General features: G+C 41.9%; 1 protein-coding gene across 1 annotated transcript; it reads left to right on the plus strand.

Annotated features, from left to right (window-relative positions):
* Positions 1-5,339: 5,339 nt before the first annotated feature.
* CHIC1 (cysteine rich hydrophobic domain 1) lies at positions 5,340-24,728 on the plus strand. The gene is made up of 6 exons (XM_063170308.1): positions 5,340-5,517; positions 11,790-11,844; positions 18,211-18,366; positions 19,911-19,967; positions 20,185-20,244; positions 20,935-24,728. The coding sequence occupies exons 1-6, from the start codon at positions 5,348-5,350 to the stop codon at positions 20,983-20,985; spliced, it is 549 nt and encodes a 182-aa protein (XP_063026378.1). The 5' UTR covers positions 5,340-5,347; the 3' UTR covers positions 20,986-24,728.
* Positions 24,729-26,086: the final 1,358 nt, after the last annotated feature.

Genomic DNA, 26,086 nt, shown 5'->3' on the forward strand with positions numbered 1-26,086 from the left:
TGGCTTAGGAAAAGATTTCTTTGGAGAAAAAGGGAAAAATCCTGTTTATTTAATAGGTAAAGTATTTACTAGCATAAAAAATGAACAATACAAAACAACCAAACTTCTTGCTGTTTTGAAGTCATGACAAACATGGAAAGTCCTTTTTGTGAGGTGCAGCTCAGTTCACTCAGTCTGTTATCAGTCCCTGTGCTGCTGGAATGCAGCATCTCAGGCACAGTGGGCTACAGGTGTGAGTTTTTGGTGTTCTTCTGGGTTTTTAGTCTAAAGCAGGTTTGAACAGTTCTAAGAAAAAGAAAAGCCACAGTTTGGGGAACTTCTCTGCCTTAGCTAGCAAAAAAACTCACTAAAAAGCAAAGGAGAGCTCTCTCCTGCTGTCTGCTGCAGCCAACACAGTCTAGGAGAAGCATGCTGGGGAGCAAGTGCAGCTTCTGATAACAAACTGAGCTTCTTCTTTCTCCCTCTGCTCTCTGAACCAGTTTTAGAGGTGCAGAACTTCATATCTAGCATGAACAGACAGCTGGGGATACAAGCATCATAAAGTCACCTCAGGACAGCCAGAGAGAGGGGGAAATGGCAAACAGCTCAAAGGAAATCCTTACCCTGCCTCTTGCAGGCTGTAGACACTTTATCAGAGTGCAGCTATGCCATGAGCCAGAAAACATCATCCCAAACCAAAATATAAATGGAGCACTTCATGGTGGCACACTTGAAAGGGCCAGTAAGGACTCCAGGCCAGCCTGGCACGAGCCCATCCCTGGTCATGCTCTGCCAGCATGGGAACACGAGATCAGGATGTGCCCTTGGATGGAGGCACCACAAAGTCCCTGCATTCCCCCATTTTCTGGGCAGCTGTGTTTGACTCTTCAGCATTGCTCCTGTGAAGGAGAAACCTCAGCAGATGTGATCAGACCCTGTATTTAAATTTGTATTTACATGGATGAAACACTAAAGCATGTAAATAACATTTTTCAATATTTGTCTTTCTTCCTTTGAAGACTGCTCCAAGGACTTTAGTTATACTCTCCCTTAGCACTGTTAGGCAATTAAAATAATAATAAATCAAATGCCATCCTTTGCACCCAGTGGGTCTCTTCTCCAAGCTCTCCAAGTTTCCTGTTTTTCAGTGTAGGTAAATAGAAAACCATCAGTGTTTGAATTCAGCTCTGCAAGGTAGTGAGCCCCTTTAACACCATGCTGATATCAAAAGAAAACCCTGCCATCACACAACTGTCTCATTCCAGCAGGCAGCAAATCCCTTCTGACATTTATCTGAATCATCTGGATTCTTATGAGAATCCTGGGAGGTGCCAAAGCCTTGGCAGAACTGCCCTCCTCATCCCACTGTCCAGAAATGCTTCATCACAAACTGCTCCTGCTGACACTCAGTGTAGCACCACAGGAAATTTGCTTTAGTAATTAGCTCCTAAATATTGATCAGTGGGAGAAAATAAAGAAAAATACAGATGTGCCCTTAGTTACAGATAGCTTAGACTAGAAATGGGAAAGTAGCTCGTTATAAGATATTTACAATATCAGTTTACAAAGACAGAATAATTAAAACCCCTAATTGGCTGTTTGGAGGGGTCATCCTGGCCCCCCCCAAAAAAAGAAAACAAACAAAAAACAACACCAACCAAAAACCAGAGTTCAGAAACTTGACAACCTCTTGAAACTGAGATGATTTTTGAAAATTTATCTACATCAGGCATTTTCAGTATAGACAGCACGGAGCTGCAGACCCCTGCACAAAGCCAAAACCTTTCCAGACATTAGAACATATTTGTAGCTCAAAATCAATTTTACTGAATCTCACACACAACTCTTGGCTTGCCTTTCTTCAACAAAAGAATATGTCCACATTTGCCTAAATTCCACATTTCTACTTCTGAACAAAATAATGGGAACTTGCAGTGAGATGCAAATCACCTTGGGATAGAGTTTGCATTAGTTAATCAGGGTTAGTTTGCATTTGTTAATGAGGGTTTGTCCACCAGACTTACAATACATGCTCCAAGAGTAATTCCCACTATCCAACAAACTCTTCCTGTCTGAAATGAGGGGATTCTGAGAGCCAACCTGACATCACTTGTTGTATGTTCCTCCTCCTGAAGAATGTCCTGTGTGGGGCTGATTTGTGTGGAACAAACAGGGGAAAGGACACTGGAAGAAGACTCAGAATCTCTCAGGCCCACATTAATATTCCTTTTCCATGTGCTCCCAACAGTGCCTTTATTTAACACTGTGCTTTGGTTTAACTCCTGGATTTCTGCTCTTTGTGCTTCATGCTCTATGTAAGAACACTTCTGATTCCAAGAAAAGAAGTGACTTGTGTGGATAAACATTGCCAGAGACCACTATCCTTCACAAATCTTTCTGGTTTTATGGCATAGTAGTTTCATCAAATAAACAGCATCCTAAGGAAGCACTGAAAATGAAGCTTCTATTTCTTCCTTTGAAGCCATAAAGTTTGTAAGTCATGGTGAAAAAATTCCCTGTAGTATTTACTTCTCAAACCCAATACTAAACAGACATTCTTTAAATACAGACATGGGACACAAAAGGAGGTTTTTCTAAAATAGTCTATGGTCATTGTTCCTAGGGGAGAGAAGACACATAAAAAAAAAAATCTACTGCAACTTCAGCTGAACTTTGACTTCAATCTATTATTTAAAAGCACAAGTTGTTATATATGAAGCTGCTTCAGCAAAGTACCTTTTCCAATTAAAAACACTTATTTTCTTGGTTTGTTAACACCTCAGAGCCTCATTATAAAGAGGTCACACAGGAAGTGATGCTTCATTTTACACTCAATTCAGCAAGTTATTGTACCACCTGCTTTGGAGCTTAATGCCACATCACATGTGTCCTTCTGGCACAAGGTCCATTGAAATGTCTGTAACTTTGGTTTGTTTATTAAATCAAAACCCAGCTTGCAGTAAATGGAGGTTTTTCAATTAAACACAAGACTGTGCTGAATGTGTTCCTGTTTGCTACACCTTGCCCTAACAGCTGAGTGTCACCACTGTCATGTTGAATGTGACAGCTGACTATCCTTGCAGACAAGTCAATGGGATTGATTTCACTTTCCAGCACACATTCTGCTTGTCCTTTGCTCTTTCATCCTTGAGAAATTTTCAAGATATTTTTATTGGAAAAACACTGAACACATGCAAGCCCTGAAGTGTCCAAAGCCAGGCTGGACAGGGCTTGGAGCAGCCTGGAGAGTGGGAGGTGTCCCTGCCCATGGCTTTAAGTCAGTCCCCTTTCAATCCAGCCCATTGTGTGGTTGGATGGCCTTTCCCACAGACAGGTCACCAGAGCAGCCATCCACCAAAACAACCTCAAGTGGAAATTAAAGCCCACAATGTAAATGCACAGCATCAGAACTATCATTTCCTCCAGCACTCTCAGTTACAACACTCACCTTTTTGGTTTTCACACCACTTAAGGCAAACATCCAGAATTTAGCTGACAGTAAAATAATAAAGACCAGTATCTTATTAATACCCCTATATATAACTTTATTTCAGTTGTTTCAACACTTTATTTTCATTGGTATGAATCTGTATAAAGACGAAGATCAGCAGAAAAAAATATCAGATCCTTAAGTACAGAACAATTTTCTCTTTTTCTATCATGTTTCTAAACAGATGCATTTTCAGTATTTAATCAATTACTTACCTTCCCTGCAATTTACTGCAATGTTCAACACTAAATAAGAAAAAAGTATTTTGACAAAAATAGGAGAACAAAATTTTGTTTTATAACAATTTGTCTCTTATTTTTTTTTCTCTAGCTTAGAATATGATTTACCTGCAGCTCCACATAAGATGGATAATGTGCTGAAGTAAGAGCACGCAGCAGTGATAAAACTGTAGCTCATAAAATGTTACTTTTGGAGGCAACAAAAATTTTCACTGTCGAGTCATCTGCATTTTTTCTGCAGTCTAGAAACTCCTGAAAAACAATAAAGATGATTCATGAGGGAAGTAGTTTCCTGGAAACGACAGACAGGGATACAGACCCATTTTTACCTCATGCAGGAGGAGGTGAGCTCATTCCTTAGAGTACCTGCAGGTCAGGAATTCTGATTTGTACACACACCAGAGCCAACACTTCATAGGAGCTACGCTAATACTAAGAAGGACCAACCCCCCTCATAATATCATTTTTCACTCTTCTATTGCAATTAGAAACACCAATAGTTTTTGGATTATTTTCCATTTGAAGTAGGTGAGTAATTAAGTGTTTATTACCTCAATAATAGCTTACACCTGTGTGCTGATAGGGGCATTCCCCTGAAGTATTCTAAGAGATTTTTTTTCCCCAAGTTCTGCTGTTCCTATGTGGATTTTCTTCTCTCTCACCACCCCATTACTGTGCACATAACTCACTTTCCAAACCTACCAACAAACCCCAAAACTCCGGGAAAACTCCACAACCCCCGCCCTCCCTCATCTTCACCTCAGGCGTCCCGGGGAGCGACACAGCGGGCAAAAACAGGAGGGGAAGAGCGGAAAGCGCTACCTGGCTGTTTTTATTAAAACCGTCACAGAAACACACCTGGAAAAGAGGTTAAAATAAAGGAGGATCAGCAGCTGCCCCCGCCTTCCCTCAGGAGCCGCCCCTCACGCACCTGAGGGGCGGGAAAGGGCGCGAGCGCACCTGAGGGAGGCGCGCGAACGAGTTATAAATGCAGTAATAACAGTACAGATATTCAGGCACCTTGTACGCCGAAGTTCAGGGGTGATTTGAGGGTATTTTGTGGGGTTTTTCGGGGAAAAAATGAAAATCCAGTGAGGTTTTTTCCCGGCTTCCGCATAAGCAGCAAATTAAAACTCCCCTGAGGAGCCGCTCGCGCACCTGAGGGGCGGGAAGGGACGCGCGCGCACCTGAGGCGGGGGCAGCAGGAAGGGAAGGGAGGTCGGGGCAGTTATAAACTCTACTAACGATAGTAGAGGTATTCCGCTTCCGTGTGCGCGAAAGGCTTAGAGCGAGTCTATGAACACAAGTTAAGAGTTCAACGAGGTTATTCCGCCTTCGCTGTAACCACCAACGCTAACTCCTCTCAGCAGCTCCCCGTGCCGGCTCGTTACCCGCCGCCCCGGAGCGGCGAGGGGCGCGCACCTGAGCGGCCACCAACACCGGCCGCAGGCTGCTCCCCACCGCCTCCGGGGAGCCTGGCCCCGACCGCGGCACCGTGCGGCCCGGCACGGTACGCGGCACGCTCCCCTCAGCGCTCCCGCGGGGCCGCGCTGCGCCTGCGCGCCGCCCTCCCGCCGCCGTGGCCGAGCGCGGCCCCGCCCCCCGCGCGCGCTGCGCAGGCGCGGCGGGAGGGCCGGCGATGAGCGTCCTGCTGCCCAATATGGCGGACTTCGACACGATCTACGAGCTGGAGGAGGAGGACGAGGAGGAGCAGGATGAGCCCGAGCCCGTGGTGCGGAGCCAGGAGCTGCCCCGGCCCCGCGACGCGCCCGATCCCGTAGCGGTACGGGGCGCCGGGCACATCACCGTGTAAGGAAGGAGCGGGGGCAGCGTGAGGGGCCGGTGTGGCGGGGCGGTGGAGCCGGGCGGGAGCGCCGGGAGGGGTGAGGGCAGCGGCAGCTCCGTGCCCCGGCCCTGTCGGCCCCAGGCTCCCGCCCTGCGGGGCCGAGAGCCGCAGCCCTGCGCCCCTGTCCCCTGTCTGTGAGGGGAACTTGGTGAACGTGGGCATTTTCCGGTAGCTCGAGGGAACCCCCAGGCAGCCGTGAATGAACAGCCGGAGTTGGCTGTCGGTGCAGAGGCTGCAGCGCAGCCCTGGCAGCCCTCCCTGCTTGCTCCTCTTTATCCAAACAATTTGTTAGATAAAAAGCAAAGTCCAGGCGATGCGAGGACGAACAGCCTGTTCAAACCATCTCACTGTGACCCTTGTGTGCCACAGCTGAGCCAGGGAGCCCCCACACTGCACTGCAGAGGAGGCTCCTGCCCGTGCTCTACTTTATCTGCCCCGAACTTAGTTGAGAGTTTGGTTTAGATTGAGTGTTTTTATCACTGGAACACAGCGTGAGCCAGAATGTTTGCTGCTCATTTAAACAGTTGAACAGAAGACGAGCAAGCTGTGTTTCCTTATATGTAATGTTTACTCGTAGGGATTTTCTTAGTATTCCTGCTCCAGCAAGCTGAAGAATTAAATAGAAGCAAGCGCATCCTTAACAAGTTGTTGGTTGTCATGTTAATTTTCACGGCAGGGAGGGAGGTATTGAAATTTCTGTATTGTGCAGAGACCCACCGAGCTTGTGTTTGGACTGCATAAAATTGCCATTTCTCTCTGTAAGTAGGTGCAGTGTGCCGTAAGGCCCTGCAGCAGAAGCTGTGGCTGGGAAAGGCTCTGCCATGCTGGGGAAGTGGGGCTGGCTCTGTGTCCTCAGGGTTGCCTTGAGCTGGTGCCAGTGGGGAGTTGCTCTGCTGCACCGCAGTGCATTTGCTCGTGCAGATGGAATTTCTTTGTGTCCTCACCCCAAAGAGCTGCTGGCCTGACTGAAGGAGAGGTGGAACACAGGCAAAGATGCTCAGAATACCAAGTACCCATCTTAGGAGCTACCTGATTTGAAGTGCTGAACTGGAAAAAAGCATTACACACTCATCTGCTTTGCTTTCTGTGATGCTTTTTGTGTGTTAGTGATGTTACTTACAGGTCCTGCTTGGCTCCAGCATCTTTTTGGGATGGGCAGGAGCATCTCCAAGAACTAGGGATGTCTACATCACAAAAAGCACTCTTGTCAGTGAAGTGGAAATCCTTAGCTATGTGCCCTTGTTCCCATCCAACTTATTTTCCCTTTCTCCCACCCCTCTCAGTTTTCTTCCTGTAACAGGACCTACCTGCATGGTAGGAGGCAGCTTTTATCAGCTCATGCTGTATTTTAAAATCTCCTTATACTGATAAAAACAGTTCTTGGATGTTACCAATACAATGCAAGTAAACCCTGGGCACTGGAGTTCATAATCCCAACCTCCTGTTAAATGGGAACTGGTTTGCTTCCCAAGGAGTTTGTGTGTTGGAACTCTGTCACTTTTTGATCACACAGAGGCTGCTGCTTTTGAAATCAGCCTGCTCCAGTTACTGAAGGGAGAGACATCATCCAGGAAAACCTGGGGTTGTTTGCTAATGAAAATATCTGTCCTGGCAGGTCAGACTTTATTAAAAAAAAGAAAACCAGTTATATTTATAAAGCCATTGTTTGCCTTGGATTTTTGTTTCAGATGTCTCCTGTTCCTCAGCTGACACTGGCCTTCTTGGATACTTTTGGTGTATAGAGAAGGGATAGTTCTCAAATTCCAGGGTCATCTGCTGCAGCTTTTCATGTCCAGTTCTCTTACAAAACTCCCAAGTTGGTAGATTCAAATACTCAGTTTCCTGCAAGAGACTTTTTATTCTTATGACCTTGTCAGTGAGCTGCTTGCTCTGACAGAGTAACTATTCTGCAGTATCCAACAGTACTAAATATAAATTTCAGGAGTTTCCTGAGGGTATTTGGCAGGATCTTGCTTTTCCCACTTTACTTTTGCTAGCCATTCTACCCCTGTGTGTGGTAAGAATGACCATGTAATGTGTGTTTGTTTTATTTTAGTTAGAGAGGATGTGTGTAAAAATGGTTGGCAAAAATCAATGTTCATCTTGTCCAGGATTCTTTGAAAAAATTCTGTCATATTTATTGTTTTTGAAAGCTTTTGAATTTTAGCACAGATAAATTACTAGGTCCTTTTCTTCTGCAATTCCCTTTTGATGAGTTTTGAACCCCTTGTCTGCTGTTTCTGCCACAGTCAGTGTGGCTGCTTGGTGTATCCAGGGATCTGCACAGACATTTGTAGTGAGGACTGACTCATGCCTAGCAAAGCAAAGGCAATAACTTCCAAAAACAGAGCAGTAAGCAAACTGTAACTTGCCTTTAGGGTTCTATTTATCTGCTATATTTTTTCCATATCATTAAGTCCATTTGGATGGATGGTAATGAGGTAATGAAATAGCAATTAAACATATTTTTGCCATTAGTATCCAGCTTGCTGCTGAAGTCTGCAAACCTCCTAGTCTGGGTGGAAGTTAACTTTTGGTGTTGTATCCTGTTTTCTGTAGGAGTGCCCCAGGGACCCACAGGTGCTGATGAAAAGTTTATTTTCATCAGCTGGGGAAGAGAGGGAAGAGCCAGTTGAGATAACATTTGAGTATTATCTGGTATTGTTCCACCTTCCATGTATTTAAAACAGCAAATGACCTCAGCCTTCCATTCATTACCAAAAAATTCATTTTCCAAAACATCATCCATGGGTAAGGATTCTTGGGTAGTTCTGTTGGCTCCACAGGAGAATGTTCTGAACTGGGGAATGTTAAATGTCCAAGGAGATTTCAGCTCAGGGCTCTTGAGGAATGTCATCTTTACCCTCTAAGGTTGGCCAAGGCTCAGCTGAGACCTCACAAAGAGCAGTGTGTGAGCTCCACTCTGCAGAGAGGTTAAACATGACCTGGATGAGGTGTGGGGAAGGGAGCTCTGCTCACAGGGGGTTGGAGAGCTTCACTGAACAGGTTTAACTTGTGCAGTCTAGTAAGGCTGATTGCTATCTATAAATACAGGAGTGGGAGAGCTGGGAATGAGGTGAGGTTTAAGTCAAATAAAATAAAAAGGCAAAGCACCTTGAAATATTTCTCTTGTAAATGTAAGAAAGTATTTCCAAACTCTTCCTCTTTCAGTTCTGGGGACAGAAAGCCTGAGCTCCTGCTTTGTAAACTGATAAACATTATCTTGTCTACCTGTTGCAGGTGGGGTTTGCAACTGGTGGTTCAAGATGTTCATTTCAGCCTTTACTGAGGGATTGATGCATTTCTCTTATTATAGCTCCCTGGGACAAGTTGTGTTCTCACCTCTCTGCAGATGGGGGAAATGAGGTGATGGGATTTGCCTGGTGCCATCCATGAAAACAGGGAAGGAGGGCCACAAGTGGCAAGTGAGGTCATCCTGGTTCTGCCTCCAGGAAACAGTGCCTGGCTCTGGGAGGTGCTTGTCATGCAGTGAGGAAAGTGCAACAGAGAACGTGGGTGACTGATCTGAATTGCTAAATGTTACACTTTGGGCAGCTTGCACTGAGGAGTCACAGAACTGGCCCAGAAATAAATCACCACCAGCTGCTGCTCTGAATGACTTAAGGGACAGCTACTGGAATTCATTATTGTCATTTTTAAATATACTGAATTTTAGAAGATTTCATAGATTTCAAAGATTTCATTTCCTGCTCATGCTAGAAAACCAGTCTGTTGTAGGAAGTCTAATTAAGTTAACTACCTCTTGATCAATACTTTAGATTTTAACTTCTTTACATGGAAGGTTCTAATAACACTTCAGTACTTTCACAAAGTTGCCTTTCACAACAGTTATACAGTTATACACTTCAGTACTTTCACAACAGTTATACAGGTGTAAAGCTGTATAACTGTATAACATCCTGCTTCAATCTTTTTATTTTATTTGGTTGTTGGGTCACCCCCTTGCTCCATCTAAGAGGAGTTTAATGTTTCTAAGCCCTGTAGTAAATAATCACAGAATAGTCTGTAAAACTTCCAGAGATCTTTCAGTAAAACTGTGCTGAAGGCCATCAGTGATTCTGACTAAATAAAGTGTTTAAAGTATAATTAAAACATAAAGTTATATTCTTTAGGCACTCACAGGTGTCAGTGGGAGTGATGCCATTCTGTAACTCAGGTTTCCTGGATGTGCTGCAGCTGAAGGGAGTGTTTTGGCAACTAATAAAAAATGAGTTATTTGGGGGTTTTAATATATGTGTCCCAACATCAGCTTTGAAATTTAACCCAAAGCACATTGTGATCTTGCATTCCTAATCAGATTAATCAGAAAGCACTAATTTAACTTGTTCTTTATGGAAATTGGGGTGCAATGGGAATTTTCATGAGTATATTTGATCAGTGAGATAAAAGCCACAACCTATGGCTTAGGAAGTGTTTGAACTCTGGATTGTTGAAGGTCAGAGGAGGGTTCTGAGGAGCAGCTGGGACATCTTTGCTCTTTTTTTTTTCATTTCTTTTGCTGTATCCTAAACTCCTCCTGGCCACTGTAAGAATCAGTGTTGAGGACAAGATGGACCCTTGGCTGATTTAGTGGAATTGGTCTGTTAGATGGGTAGAGTAAATAATTCTTCAATTTTCCAGTAGTTCTTTTATTGTGTTGTCTGATTGCTCCTGCTTTGTGGTCATTCCAGGTTGTTCCATTGCTGATGCACAGAAAAGTCTGGGTTCCTCAAAGCAAGCTTGGGAATGTGCTTTATAATTTTAGTCTTTTTTTTTTTTTAAGACTGGGAAGACTACTTCATTGCTCTCCAAGCTTCCTTAAAACTAAATATATAACATTACAAAACCTGGAAGATTTCAGCTTGAAAAGGTACAAAATGTGGAGGCTGACTTACCAAAGTAGAGAGAATGGAAATGTGCTATGTTAGTAACCTTTGTGCTTGCCTAAAATCTTACTGGCTTTACTGTTTGGGGATTTTTGTAACGTTTTGCACAAATATTGCTCTTTGCAAGAGGCTCTAATTTAAATTATTCATCAAAGGACTGGATTGAACTCCACCAGTGTTGTTGGCAAACATTTCAGTTACTGGGTTTCTAGAGCCAGCACAAGTTCTTCTGCTCTGCCTCTCTCTTCATTAGGGTTGATTTGATTTTTTGTTACCTGGGAGCAATTTCAGTTCTCAGTTTTGTGTATCTGGGGTATTACAGAGTGCACAGGAGTGTGTGTGAGATCTGGTGATGGGCACTGATGTCCAGGGAGGTTTGGGACCTTTAAGGTCCTTCCAACCCAAACCATCCCACAAGTCTGTGATATTTCAGCAATTCTGGTATTGTTTGGGACCAGTTTGGAGTATGGCAGGTGTCAGTTTGACTCAAAGCAAAGTTTGTTTCTTCAATAACTCCAAAGTATTTGTGCTCTTCTTTTTGGCAGTGATTCTTTCAGGTATTTTGGTTTTTTTCAACACATATACTCAGGAGATAGTTTAGCAGAGCTGATTTGATGTACAATATATTTAACTTTCATCAGACATGCAGGTTGTAGCTGAGGGCCAGCTATTTTGTTAAATTACTGAATTTTAAAGGTTCAGGAGTTTTGAATAAGTGGTAACAGGTTTACAAGCCAAATCCAGCTCCCTGGAGCTTTCACTGGTTATAAGGAAAACCTTTTGCTCAAACCCCAAAACACTTCAATGAAAAGTAGTCACAGTGGTACCCAAAACTTAATTTTCTTGAATTTCACAGTTGTTGTAAAAGTCTCCTTTGTGTAGGCTCTTATGAGGTACCTTAACTCAGCCCAAAGGAAGTTTTTAAAACCACATAGTTATAAATTTCTAAGATGATGATGAATGGGTTCCTTAAAACAAACTTCATCTGTTGCATGTGGAACAACTGCATGTGTAAGAAAGTAAAAGGGTTGTTGAACCTGGGATCTCATAGCTGGAGGGTTTTTTCTTACAGAAATCAAAGATTGAAACTTGCTGCCATCCAATTGGAACAGGAGTTTTGCATTCTGGAGGTACTGAAGTAAGGAGAGCTGTGTTTGTGTCTGAAATGGCTGAATGCACAGAGACCTTTGTTAACAGAGATCAAAGCCCGTGAAATAATGCAAATGTAAGGGCAAAAAACATTAACAGTGGCTTCTTTTTAAAGTAAAAACTCTTATTACATTTTTTTTATTAAGGGAAACAAAGTAAGTTAGGTGGAATATATTTTGTTTGTCTCTTTTGTTTTCAAGGTTTGGCTTGAGCAACAAGTTTGATACAGAATTTCCTTCTGTTCTGACAGGGAAGGTAAGTGTGAGATTCAACTGTTCTTTTCAATGGGAGGAGCCAGTGCATCCAGTGGTTTCTGTGTTGGATCCCTGAGCATGAACTCAAAACTGTTCCCTGTGGCCTGTGTGACCCAGCTGCTCACTGCCCACCCTCAGTGCAGCTGGAAACAAGAAGGATTTGCAGTGATTGTTATCATTATTGACATTCCAAACACAGCAAAGCTCACCATGGATCCCACTGTTTTCCATGCAGACATGAAAGCAGCACTCACTTCACCTTGCTTTTGAAATACCTGGAGTTTGTGCTCCCTCCTGGCTGAATTAAATCTCTACAAACACTAGACCTCTCTTTTGAATATGCCTGACAAGCCTTGAGTTTGTTTAGACAAAGCTCTGGAAGTGAATCTGTTTTAGCTGAAGCTGTACAGAACAAAACATAGTGTTAAATCTACAACTTAAGGAGGTTTTTAGTACATTTTCACAATTACCATTTAGTTCTGAAAATTAGTGGTGACAAGTCTCTTGCTTTCTCTGGAGTCCTGTCATCTTACTTAATGCAAGTGTGAGAAACAGTAATTTGTAGCTATTAATTCAATCTTAGCTAAATTCTTAGTTAATTTTAAATTATTTTTGTAATTATATTTTTTAATCTTTTAATTGCTTAATTCTTTTTCTCTTGAATTTTTTCCTTCCTGCTGTTTCACTCTCTAGTGCTTTGTTTTTGCTTTGATTTACATCCCCCTCATGTATCTTTTCCAGAATCTGGGAAGAAAAAACTTTATTTGGCTCTTTCTACTTTGTCTCATGTCATCCCATAGAGCTGCACTCCCTCTGCAGCCCCTTGCAGAGGTTGAGTCATCCCAACAATCACCAAATGCAGCTGAGTGGCTGCTCCTGCTCCTGCCAGATCCAGCTGGGCTTTCTCCTCCTGCATTTTCACCCCAGAGCCCAGGGAATCAAACCCTTGTGCTGAGGCTGCCCAGCTGCTCTGCCAGCAGCACCCCTGAACAGCAGCTTCTGCTTGGAGTTTTGGGTGCTGAAAATCAGCCTGGGACTTGTAGGATCTCACTGAGCTCAGAAAGACAAATCCTGCTGATTCCAGTGAGGGCTGCTGACAGCACTTACATTTCACCACCTTGTCTGAGGCTCACTCTTTTCTGATCACTGAACAGCCACAATACATTTTGGAAAAAAACAATTTTGATGTTCTTTTGCTCAAGTTGTAGTTTATTATAAATAAGCCTGTGGAAAATGCCAGGCAAGAAACATTAAAACTAAATTTAATGATATAATTTCATCTCTTTCTGTCTCTCTAAAATATATTGTCTACACTTTTTAATACCAGCATCAGTGGCTGTCACATTTTCCACTTGACTGTCCTCCTGTTAAACAGACAGTGAACAAAAGCTTAATTTAAAGTTCACTTGAGTGCTTGGACTTAATTTAGCAAAGCCAGAAAAGAGGAAATTCTTCTGTTGGCATTTACCCTTCTTGTCCTGGGTGTAATCAGTGCTGCAGGAGTGGCATGGGCAGGGATTTGCTGTATGTGGGGATGCTCCTCTGCTGACAATCTGGATATTCTGTTGTCTTGTGGATTTGAGGGGCTTTCTGAGCAAGGAAATGAATTCCCTTTTGTCAGGGGAGAGCACCAATCTAACAAGATAGTAAACACATTTTTCTTCCTGCCTGCCACCACTGCCATGAAAGACATTAAAAACCACAGTTGTGGGTCTTTCAGTTTGTAATATTGCAAGAAATAAAGAATCTGCTTCTTCCTCTGCTTGAGGCAGTCAATCATCTTAATCTCTATTGGAAATGAAAATTCAGTCATTTTTTCAGTAAGTTTTTCTTCAAATACCCTGTTAAATAATTACAATAATGACAATCAGTGTCATACTGAACTGAGACCCTACATTAACATTCTTTGTGGTTAAATGTAATTTTTTTGCTTTTTATGAAATCAAAATTTATGAATAACAGTGACTGTTAATATTTACAAATTGGGATTAAAATGTTTACTCTGAACTTGCATTGGTCCTCAGCTCCTCTAAGACAATGCTATAGTTTATTCATATTGCCTGTGTAACATTAGATTGAATGGCTTTGTGAATTGATATTAATAATAAATCCCATCTGCTAATGGAGTGTAAGAGATGAAGCCTTTAGATGGGCTTGATGGAGTTCTCAGTGGTGCTGGTTTTCTTTGGAATAAATACAGATGTAAAAGATGAAGGTTGGTAAAGCAGGATGAAAATCCTAATTAGAGAAAACTGCAGCTACACCTTTCTCCCAGAAGCACAAACTTTTGGGGTTTATGCCACATTCTTGTGTCAGTAATTTCCCTAAGCTTCCTGCCCTCAGCCCCTCCACATCATGAAGGCAGCAAACCTTCTGATTTTCTTTTTCTGCAATCTGGAATCCCCTCATTCCCCCATTTTCCCATCTCCCAGTTTTTCCAGAGCCTGCATAGCTGCTGTAGGTTAGCCTGGAGCTACATGCCTGTAATTACATCTTCAGTGTTTAATTGAGACTTCATTTGTTGCTTTCCTTGGTGGATGTGTACATTTGAGGGTAAAGCACAGACAATAAAATAATAAAGGAAAGAAAAATCCCAGGTGCATCAGGTGTTTGGTGTGGCTCATTCAGCTGGATTAATATTTGTCTTGCAGGATGAGACACAAACTCACCTGGTTTGTAAATCCCAAGCCAGGCTGCTTTTCAGAGGAGCATTATAAGAAAAGATTTGACTACATTTAATACAGAGGCAATATTTAACTTCTAATAATGTAATTGGACCTTGGCCTAAATTGGAATGCTGGTTAAATTTAAATTCTGTGTGCTGCGGGTTTGCAGGATTATTAATTCTCTTAAAAAGCTTTTAACAAAATATTCTCTGTGAAATGGAGCACAATAGCACCCACTGCTCCAGGTGACCAGAAAGTGATGGAGGCAGTGATCCTGAAGGGGAAAAGTGGAATTTCCTGCTCTGATTTTGAAACAAAAGGGTCCTGCCCAGAGAGGAGTGTGCAGTGCAGGGCAGGGGGAGCCATAAACTGAGGGCTGGGCATTGTGCTGTGTGATTGATAGGGCTGCTGATGATGATGATTGAAGGAGGAAGATCAGGCCTGCTGGGCCTTGCTGCCTCCCTTCCTGTGTTTGGAGATTCTCTGCATCCTGTTGTAAAATATTATGACACCCCCTCCTTTCCTTTTATGTTTTTTTTTTTGTTTTTTCCCTCCTCAAAGGAGCTGATGTCCCTTCCCAAGGTGTACAGCACAGCCAGGAGCAAAGTGCTTATCTCATTCTTTCAAGAGCCAGACACAAACTCTCCAAGAGATTTCCAGAATTCCTCAAAACTGAGCTTTCTTAGGGAGCTCTTTGTGCAGGAGGAGCTGTTAATTCTGTTTGTTTGAAATACATCAGCCCCTTCACAGACACCTTTCAAAAGCTGTACCTGCAAGAAGGCAGGAGTTCAAATTGTGTCAGAAAATCAACAGTTCTGTGCTGACTTTCATTTGGATTCCATTTCATTATTAGATTAGAACAGTTATTTACAGGTATTTTCTTCTTAATCACTGTGTAACAATGCTTAACTGTCACTGAGCTGTAAACTGAGCAACAGAAATGTGATTTCTTCTGTTTTATCACAACATGAGGCTTATCTTGCTGTCCAGTTCCTTTAGTTTCAGATGTGACATTAGTGACAGAAATATTTGTTGTGATTCCATTTCCTAAAGGCAGAAACAATCCAATAGTTGGGGTTAGTCAAAGGCATCTTAAATAATTTCATTTTATATTGTAGCCAAGTGATTCAGCTTTACATGAAAACATTTGGTGAGTTAGCAGGTAGTGCTGCTTTCATAATGCTATATTAAGGTAAAATCAGACCAAAACTCCTGAAATGGGAATTTTCTGGTGCTTAGTGGCATCCAAAGTTGGTTTCTAGTTTAGCCATTTGCTCTGCAGGAATGAGAGTACTTCAACTTTCATCTGAAAATGTGAACAGTGAGTCCCTAAAAATTATCACAGGAATAGGGAATCTCCCTGGGCTTTCTTCTTAGGTCCCAAATTTTTCTGCCATCTGTGATCTGAGAATCTGGTTGAGTTCTCTTCATGTTGGATGTCATCACTGATAAGGGTTGTTCTTGTTAAACTAAATTCTGGGCTGTGCCATTCCATTGTCTTGGGCAAGTTTGTTCAGCTGCCTTTGGAGGCTGGGCTGTGTTGTTGTCAAAGTCCAGTAAACTTTGTGTCTGAAGGAAAAGGAAACATTCTCTTTCGTTAGGAAGTCTCATTACAAAAGTATGAATGGGTTCAATGGGTTCTAGGAAAAAAAACCTGCTTATTTTTATATTTCACATCAACAGAACATAAAATTCTAAAAGATCTACCAAAGGAAGTGCCATTTGTAGATACCTAAATATGAGGCCCATGGAAACTTCCTTAGGAATAGAGAATGCCAATTAATGGAGGAATCTCAGTTCACTTTGAGGCAGTGACTGCAGCAGCTGCCTGAGGTTACTGAAAACCACCAGCCCAGATGTTCTTTCCCACAAAACACTCTCCCACTATGAAGATGAAATGGTTTTGCTCATGTGCATCTGGTATTTGTTATATCCCAGTACAAGATCTGGCACTGGCAAAGAAATCCATAAAACTTTGTTCCAGAGACATGCAAGTACCAGGATAGTTTGCCACATTACAATGGGATTTTTTTCATTGCAGATGTCTCAGTACAAAGGATCTCAGGGGGTTTCTTTGACCATTTTCTTTTATTTTTTTTCCCCTAAACTGCCTCTTGTAAAACAGACATTTTTTTTAAGTTGCTCCATTTGTAGATGTAAAACAAAACAGTCTATTTAATGTGGGAGGGGGACAAAATAATTACTTTCTATGTATTTATTAATTCCTGCTGTAAAATAATCACAAATGAAGTTCTCATGTTTTTAACTGTAGGCCTGGCTGGTGTGCAAGGCCAGCTGCCCCCTGACTCTGTAGTGCCTGGTGACCTGAATGGCCAGGAAACAGATGTTGTATTTATTTACTCCCTTCCCTGCAATGCTTTAAAGAATTCAGCTCAAAAGGCAGAGCAGCAGCATCAGGTCCTCTCCATTTCCTGCCCCGTGGCTTTGCCCCTGCTGAAAAGGATCTTTGTCATTAAATGAACTTTTGTTGGTGTTGCTGCCCTTGTTTGCAGAGCCAGATGAGCAGAGCTGGGCTGCCCTGGCTGGGGGTTGTGGGGCACAGCTTTGTGTGCAGGCTCACACTGGGGATTTGCATGCACATGGCAGGGAGGTAGGAAAAATGGGGTTTTAATTGTTCTGAGTTGTGCCTGCCTGGTCAGGTCTCATTGGTCCTGGGTTATTCTGCTTTGTGTATTTGATGCTGGACAGCATTAGAGTCAAGGGTGTCATCTTGGAGTCACTGCCTCAAATCCATGTTTGGCTTGTCAGATGGAGTGACTTGGGTTCTGTAGGGAGGTGAGGGATTTGGGGTGAGAAATGTGAGTTATTGGAGAAAAGAGTAGGTGAGAAATGCAGTTATTGGAGAAAAGAGCTTCTTTCTGATACAAAATGTGTGATTCCACTGTGACTCTGCAGTGGCAATACAGGTGTAAAATACTTATTCCTGAATTTCAAAAACTTTTTGAAATTCAGGAATTAGAATTTTATACCTGTATTGGTATAAAATTAGTATTTTATACCTAGTATTAGGTATAAGTGTACCTAGTATTAGGTATTAGTATTTTATACCTAGTTTTCAGTAAGCAGGTTTTATTCCTCACCCTGTACAAGGTGCATTGCTCTGCCAGTACAATCCAGTGGATTCCTTCCCAGGCTTCCCTATTTTAGGAAGCAGCCATGAGGGAAGTTGTGGCTTCATTATGGGCCCCTTCAGGAAGTGATTTGTGGACAGAGCCTTCAGCCAGGCCCAATGTAGGCTTAGGTTGGTGTGACACTAATTTGGACAATCTTCTCCCTTTCTGTGGTACCTGGTTTTGCTCCAATGCTCCCACACTCCCTTGGAAAGCAGACATCTGTCATTGTTCCATGGTTTTGCTCAGTGCAGCCAGTGCATGTACTGCCCAGCTGTGTCCCACTTCTGATTTTGTCTGGGCCCATTGTGTTTTCAGGCCCATTTTTAAATTGCTGGTGCAATAAATACAGATGAGCTGCTCATCTAAAAGATGTTTGGCTTTTGAACTCAGGTCTGTGCAGTGCACACACCAGAAATGAACTTGTGGCAGGAAAATGACTTTTCATGCTCACTGGGTGACCAGTGCTTTAGAAGATTGTGTCATTTCCTTTTCATTTGAACCTGTAGAGGCAATTTGTGAGAAAATTCACCTGTGCTGCTCTCCCTGAAGCTGAGCCCTCTGTTGCAGGTGGCCCCTGAGGAATTCAAGACCAGCATCAGCCGAGTGAACGCCTGCCTGAGGAAGAACCTCCCTGTCAATGTGAAGTGGCTGCTCTGTGGCTGCCTGTGCTGCTGCTGCACCCTGGGCTGCAGCCTCTGGCCTGTGGTCTGTCTTAACAAAAGAGTGAGTCCATCTTTCATCACATCCTATGGATTTTTAAATTATTGGTAGGGTTAAGTAACTTTTCATAATGTCTTCCCCATTTTAAAACCCTGGTTTGATTTCACATTCAAAAGGTTATTCTGGTTTCCATCTTAGAAAATAGAAAAAAAAATTGAAATTACACCAAATTACCAGTTTTAAGAATAGCTGATCTCCTCTCAGTTCAAACAGAATGAAATATGTGATACTCTAAATTTCCAGGATTTTTCAAGGTCTGAGAATTGAGTGTAGAACTGAACTTTCATGACCTTCAAAGAGTGGCAGAATGAGACTGAAAAATCACTTCTCCTCTTCACACCCCCATCCCCACTCCCTCCACCTCCCAAATAAATATTTTTCAAATTTAAAAATCACTTTTTTGTATGCAATAGGCACCATAGCATTTCAGAGTGGTGCTTTATTTGCTGTATTTTACTGTGCTGTTTCTGTTAGGAACAAGAACAAATTTATTTTCTAGACTTCCCCCCTAACAGAGTTGACCACTCCTGTAATCAGTCCTAAAGTAACAATTTTGGAAAGCACTTTAGTCAATTGCCTCTGTGGTTTATGTTTAGAATTGATTTATCACAGCAGTAAATATTGGAAATGCATTAATGTGGTAACTTACTGAAGTGCTCATCACTGAAGCTGCATCACTAAAAAGTTACAGGACTTGTTTCAGTTCATTTTAACTAAATTATTGCAGAGGTTTATGCCTGAGAGATACAAAAGGAGTATTTGCAGTTTTAAAGCCATTTTTAATATCCCTGTACCAGTGAAAATCTAAATAAATGCCCATTAATTATATGAAATTCTCAAGGCTGCAGAGAATATGCACCAGGTAGGGGAAATGATGGCACTTGCATAGGGGTGTGAGGGTGATAACAACCATGCAGTGATTAAAATTAAATGTATACCATGCAGGATCATCCCAGCTGTCTCTGTGTGACCTTCAAAATCACTGGAACTTGAGAAATTATCTCCTCTCCACACTCGTGGAAAGAGCAGGACATGAAGGACACATTTGGTAGCCAAGAGTTGAAAATAATTTGTTGTGAGCTGGAGTTTTGTGGTGAGAGTTTCTTCCAAGATCCAGATCACAATTCCCTTAGCAAAATCTGGAAATCAAATGTATGGAAATGTGTGTTTTCAGCAGAACACCTGCAGTGAGTGCAGGATTTGGCCAGGAGACTTTGTTCTGTTGCCTGTGGGAGGTAAAAACACCAAATTCAAAAGGATTCTTACTAACTAAATGAACTCTGGAAAAGCCACAGGCCTAAGTTGCACTTGATCTTAGGAATTTTTCCAGTGATTCCAAGTTAACAAAAAACCCATGAGTGTTTTCCTTTTTTGAAAAAAGGGGAGTGAAGTGATAAGACTTACATGTATTTCTTCTTTGGCTTGTTCTACTTTTACAAAACTTAACTTACTATAAATTCACCTTAGCCAGAAATGCAGCAGTGAGATCCTGCTGGATGAGAGCAGCTGCTGAACCATTTCTGATCCACTTCTGACTTCCTTTCTAGACTAGAAGATCAATTCAGAAGTTATTAGAATGGGAAAATAACAGACTATATCATAAGGTAAGAAAAGAGTGCTTGGTTTTTTCAGCTTTAAGAGTATGGGCAATGAAGGATGTTACAATCTTGTCCTAATTCCTTACTTTATACTGTAAATATATAAATCCTAATAAATAATAAATAGATAGATAATAGATGCTAATAATTCAGTATTGCTAATGCTTGTTGCATTACCCATCCAAACAAGGCTGTGCTAATCCTTTGTTAATTATTTCCTTAGCTTGGTTTGCACTGGAAGCTGAGTAAAAGGAAATGTGAAACTAGCAATATGATGGAATATGTGAGTATTGCTTGTTATTTATTGCTATTCAACAGAACTATGATTTAATAGAGAAAACCCTTCACTTAGTGGTGACCCTGTGCAAAAAGCTCTCCCAGCCAAATGTGCAGTTTGTCTGTAATTTGGAATGAGGGAGACCCACTGGGACTTTCTGCATTGGGGTGATTCCCACACCAGCACCAGTCCATAGCTCCTTAACACCTATCCTTCTTTTCCAGTGCTGTTCATATCCCCTTTAATTCAAATAATTTTGCAGAAATATTACATCTTTACAGCAATGTGGTTTTTTTGGTTGGACCTTTTCTTTTGTGTTTTTGTTTTTGGTTTGTTTTGGTGGGGTTTTTTTCTGCCAGCTTTAAATTTCACATGGTTTTAAACAAGACAGACCTTGTAGGAAAGCAGAATTTCAAATATTTCTGTGGTTCTACCACTCCCCTATCCCCTTTAACATTGAAGATTGTGTAAGCTTTAGGGAAAGGGATCCACCCCAAAAAAAGCCAAGCACCAGAATCCCTCTATTTCAGAATGACTGCAATCTCTGCTTTGTTACCCTGGGGAACATTCCCTCCTCACTGACTATCTCAGATATATTTAGTCTTATGAATTAGCAAATGTTCATGCAAATTGTGCTGAAGCTTTGAACTTTTTGGTTACTGTCTTCTGTTCTTGTCTTTTTCCCTTCTTCAACAGGTAATATTAATAGAGTTCTTACCAAAATACCCCATATTTCGACCTGACTGAGGAACAACATTGGTCTTTCATGTTACCTGTCATTTTCTACCCTTAGTGCCTTGTAGATGATTTTGGAAAGAAGATGGTCTACTTTGCTGTGACTTAAAAATGTTCTTCAGTAGAAATCTTCCTTGCTGTTACTTTCTTTTGTTAAGAAGAGAACAATTTGCACATTTTTTTATGTTAAACGAGGCTTCTATGTTGCACTCTGAATTTTTAACATTACCAATAACTGATAGAGTTGCCACTAGGGATCTTAACATCAGTGCTGCTTAAACTTGTTCTGAGCATGCTGCCTTATTAATTTCTCTCTTTGCTGTCCTCCAATGTGCATCCTAAAGCTGTGTCATCCTATATTTCATCCTAAGTGTTGCAATCCTAGAAACCCTCAGTAGGAATGTCCAGGTAAACTCCAGTAGTAATGATTTTAGTAGAACCTGCTTGCATAGGACTTGCAATCAACAGCACTGGTTTTGTCCTGCACTTTGCAAAATCATCATTTACATTTAGGGGGTTCTTTAGTTTACCCACTATGGATTTGTAAATATTGACTCTTTGCATAATGTAAAGTGTGGTATGCCAAGGTTTACAGAATGTATTATAGCTCTTATTCTATTGCCAACATCCCCAGCATCTGTTCCATGTGCTCGTTCCCCTGGGATTGTACAGCCCCACCCACACTGGTTTTATGGGAAAGCCATAGTTTGTACATATGTCAGATGTGTAGGGCTCAGTTGCACTTTGTTTAGTAAATGGATGAAAAATGCATAGCATTTCTGTCTTTATTTTGAAAAGTATTTCAGCTGGTGTTTGCAGCACCTGAAATACAAAGCTGAAATCTTCACCTCTGCAGAAGCTGCATTTGTGGGGTAGATGGCAGCTGTTGTTAACAAAATACCCTAAAGTCTCTTTTGAAGTGAGGAATATATGGATGTTAAGTTCTATTTTGTTTTGAAGTCAGGAGAAATTAGCCTCAAATCGGAGATCTTCGTTCCAGAAGAGAAAAATCAGAAACAGCCAAATCCAAGCTGAAGCAGCACCTTTGTTACTGGGGTGGTTGCACTTCAGCATTTTCACAGTTTAGTGACATGAAGTCCCTTCCAGTGGAAAGAGGTTTTATCTCAGTCAAAGTGGAGATTCCAAACATGCCGAGGGGAGCAAGTGCAGCAGTTGAAAGGGCTCCTGAATATGTTTGGGCAGTCAGGCACTGTCTGGGGAGCCAGGAGAGCCTTGTGGAATTCAGTATTATTGTGGATTCTTCCCTGTTTGCCTGATCTCAGGAAGGGAAGTCACTGTAGAAAAACTTCCTCTAATGGCTGATCTAAGCAAGAGCACTTGATAAAAGAAAGCAAATGGAAATTGTTGCAAGTCCCTTGCCTTTCCTAACTAGAAATAACAAAGCCCAGCAGATAACTGAGCATCTGCAAGTTGTGGTGGATTTCATTACCAGTGTCCAGGCATTTCTTTGCAGCATCCTGACTCCCTGCAACATCATCCCAAGTTGCTTTTTAGTTTCAGGGTGACTTGGGGTTTCCTCTGAATGTATTTGCATCTCTCCAGTTTGCAATATGCTATTAAAATACAGTATTTGTCAGACCATTGCATCCTAATACCTGTAGTAGGTCAGATTCCTTGTACACAGTGTTTACAGAAGGCCAGTTTTATGCAAGTTGTTACTCAAAGGGAAGTTTGTGCTGTTTCCTGTCCCAGACTGATGGTTCAGTTTGAAATCTGCACATTTCATGCAGAAACTTTGTTTGACTGGTAGATTGGTGACAACGAAATGTGCAATTGCATTTGTAACATGAATAAAAACCTCCTGTGTTGTTTGAATTATCATTAGCTACACCTTGCAACTGAGATTTCCATTGCAGAACCAAGCAAAGCGTTGTCTCCAATTTATTTCTGTTTTTTGGGGATGAGTGTTAACTGGAAGCAGAGAAAATAATGGCAGAAAAGGCAGAGTAAACCAAAACTGAAATGGCACACTCAGTTCTTTCTTCGGGTTTTACTGACAAATGAGTTTCTGGAGTAATTAACAGAACAATGGAAAGTTCTGTCAGAACTTTGTTGTGCAAAATACTCAAGAAATCTCAGCAGGTTCTGATTTTCTTCTTCATGCAACTCTGTTTTCTCCCTGTACTTGCCCAAAGGGGAGAACAGGCACTTCCCATGGAACCACAGAATGGGTTGGGTGGAAGGGACCCCAAAGCTCCTCTCATTCCACCCCTCCTTCCACCAGCCCAGGTTGCTCAGACCTCCATCCAAACTGGCCTTGAACACTTAAGCACATGATATTAATTTGTAAAGTTTACATTTTAATTACATAAATCCTATACATTTTAATTTGTCCTTAATTATTACTTGTGCAGTCTTCAAACCATGAATGGGTCTTGTCTTTGTGTTTTAATTGACATTTAATTATGTGGCCATAACATAAAGAACCAGAGCCAAACCTGTCATTTACAGTAAGCTCCATGTTTTAATGAGTAGATAAATTTGCATTAAAATGCAAAACCAGCAGCAGTATTATATTTGCATGTGAAAGACACAGGATTCACAGCTCACTGGAAGGTGAGGGCAGCTGGCAGTACTGCTGTGAACTCTACCCAGGTTCTTTTTGCTTGGCCTGGCCTGTAGTACCAAAACATCACAGGTAATTCTGTCTCCCAGGACTGGAAATCTCATTTTTGACAGTAAATGATCAGCATGAGTTGGTGAAGTGTTCATGGAGGGTATCTGTCAGAATTTGTAGCCATGTAACAGATTAAAGTCAGCAGAGCGAGTGGAAGTGGTAAAGAAAGTGCCTTGGCTGGTTCCAACACCATTGTGCAGAGAAGGAGAAAAGGGAATTCACTGGTCCCTCTCAGGAGTGGGAGTTTGCAGTAGATTTCTAAAAGCAGCTACTGTCTACCAAATCAGTGTTTATTTCTTCACATCAACATGTTGACACTAATTTTGTTTCTAGATTTTATCCAGGAAATCTTTGGGTTTGTATCTAGAAAGTTTAGTATCTGGAGAGTACTGAAGGAGTGCAGAACTCTGGCAGAGCATCAAAGCTCCTCCTCAGTGATTCCCCACCTGCCCAAAGGTGTTTTCCCAGAGGTGGAACACACAAGTGTTCAAACATGCACACCCAACTTTAGGGAGTGTGGGTTCAGTTGTAAATGGGTGACTTTTAAACAAAGAAAAAAATTTATTAAATCTGGTGTGGTTTTGATAAATACAAAAAAAAAAGTTCCTATGCTTTTCTTGATAGGTACAAAACTCCATATGCAAAACCATAAATTGATGTTTATTATTGTCCCACTGACAGTTTACTACATTTTCTTGTCAACACACTACCATTGGAGCAATAAAAATGTCCAGCTATTACCATTCACCATCAATTATTTATCACTTTAGTAAGCAATGTTATGTGATTCTTCTGCCATTCTTTTGTTTTCTGCTTTTGGTGTTCTTACAGTGTTGTAACATACTTGTATTGCTTCTGAAAAGTGGTTTTGTTTAAGCTGTATGAAACTGTGTTCTTAACACTTTTATTCTGTTTACAAGTGAACAGCCACTTTTTTAACAGGACCTCACGTCTGGAGAGTTTTCTCTCTATTTTTTATTTTAAATGAAAATAAAATTCTAACTGAGCTTGCTTTCTATAATTTACTGCACTGGCTTGTGCCATTGAAAGAAGCTGGAAGTCAGACATGCTTCATCACTTTGAGACATTTTTCTTTAATTAAATTCAAAGATGAAAACCTTGAGTAGTGCAATGTGTTTATGAAAAAAAAAATCTGAAATTCTCTGTCTTTCTCTGTAGAGGTGTTTTAGTGGGATGGCAGCAGTGCTGGGGTGTGTCTAAATGAGACACACCTGACACAGCCAGGCCAGGACCTTGGCTCATTCAAACAAGGCTTGGAAAGCACAGGAGGGATTTCCAAAGATGAGAAGTGAAGCATGATCATCAATCTGATTTTCCTGGTGCTCCACCTTCCTGCCAGGTCAGTGGTGGAGTTCCCATCCCTGGAAGTGTTGGAAAATGTGGATGTGGCCCTGGAGGACGTGGTTTAGTGGTGATCAGGGTGTTGCACTTGGTGATCTCCAAAGTCTTTGCCAGCTTTAACAATTCCATTATTTTCTGCTGGGCTCACAGACCCTCCCTGGTAAGGGAGGAAGGAATCTCTCCCTGCAGCATTCCCCTCCAAAAGCAGAAAGGTTTTCTCCCACCTGCCAGGGAGCCAGCCTGAGCAGGGACAGGGAGTGAGGGTGAACAGATCCTGGCTCCCAGAGGGGTTTGTGCCCAGCACAGCAGCCCTTTGTGTGTGTGAGCAGCCTGCCTTTGGAGCTGTGACAGCAGGACTGCAAACCAAAGCCTTTGGCTCATCCCTGAGGGGAAAGCACACATTCCTGAAAGGGGCACGTGCAGTGTTTGTGTTGGAAGTGGTTCTGGGCAAAGCCAGGGCTGCTGGAGCATGGAGCTGATCCTGGATGTTGGCTGAGAAAGCAGGGAATGTTTCTGGGGTGTTCAGCCAAAAGGAGGATGAGGGGCTGAGTCAGGAGTTACTCCCCTGGGGGCTTTAGGAGATGGAATTGCCCAGACTGAGCAGCAAAGGCCTGTGCTGAGGATATTTGGGATTTGGCCCTGGCTCTGTGGAAGGCAGTTCTCAGACCTGTTGGTGGAGCAGCTTGCTGTGCTGTCTGTGCCAGTGTATTTATAATGCTGTGTCTGTCATCACTTGAACTGTTCTAGCTGAGTTTATTTTTTTTAGTGAAGCTTGGAGAGACTTCAACCCTTCATTTCTTAGACCAAATTAAATGTTAGCCTCCTCTCAAAAGCAGAGTTCTGTTTCTGTTCATCCTGTTTGCATTTATTTGAATTAATTTTCCTTAAATAGGAGTGACCAGGAACAATATTCCAGTAAGTGGCTCATGGCCAAGAAGGCACCAGGTATTTATTTCAGTGTTGATAGTTCCCTCTCTTGTGTGAAAAGAATGTGATCCATTAAATTTAAAGGGTCACATTTGTCTCCTTAGTGGCTGTATTGCATTTCTGATCCATGGCTGTTCTGTGATAAATCTGGGGCTATTTCTCTTCAGCCACTTGTAGTTTATACAA

This window comes from Melospiza melodia, chromosome 16, assembly GCF_035770615.1.
Source record: "Melospiza melodia melodia isolate bMelMel2 chromosome 16, bMelMel2.pri, whole genome shotgun sequence".
Lineage (NCBI taxonomy): Eukaryota > Metazoa > Chordata > Aves > Passeriformes > Passerellidae > Melospiza > Melospiza melodia.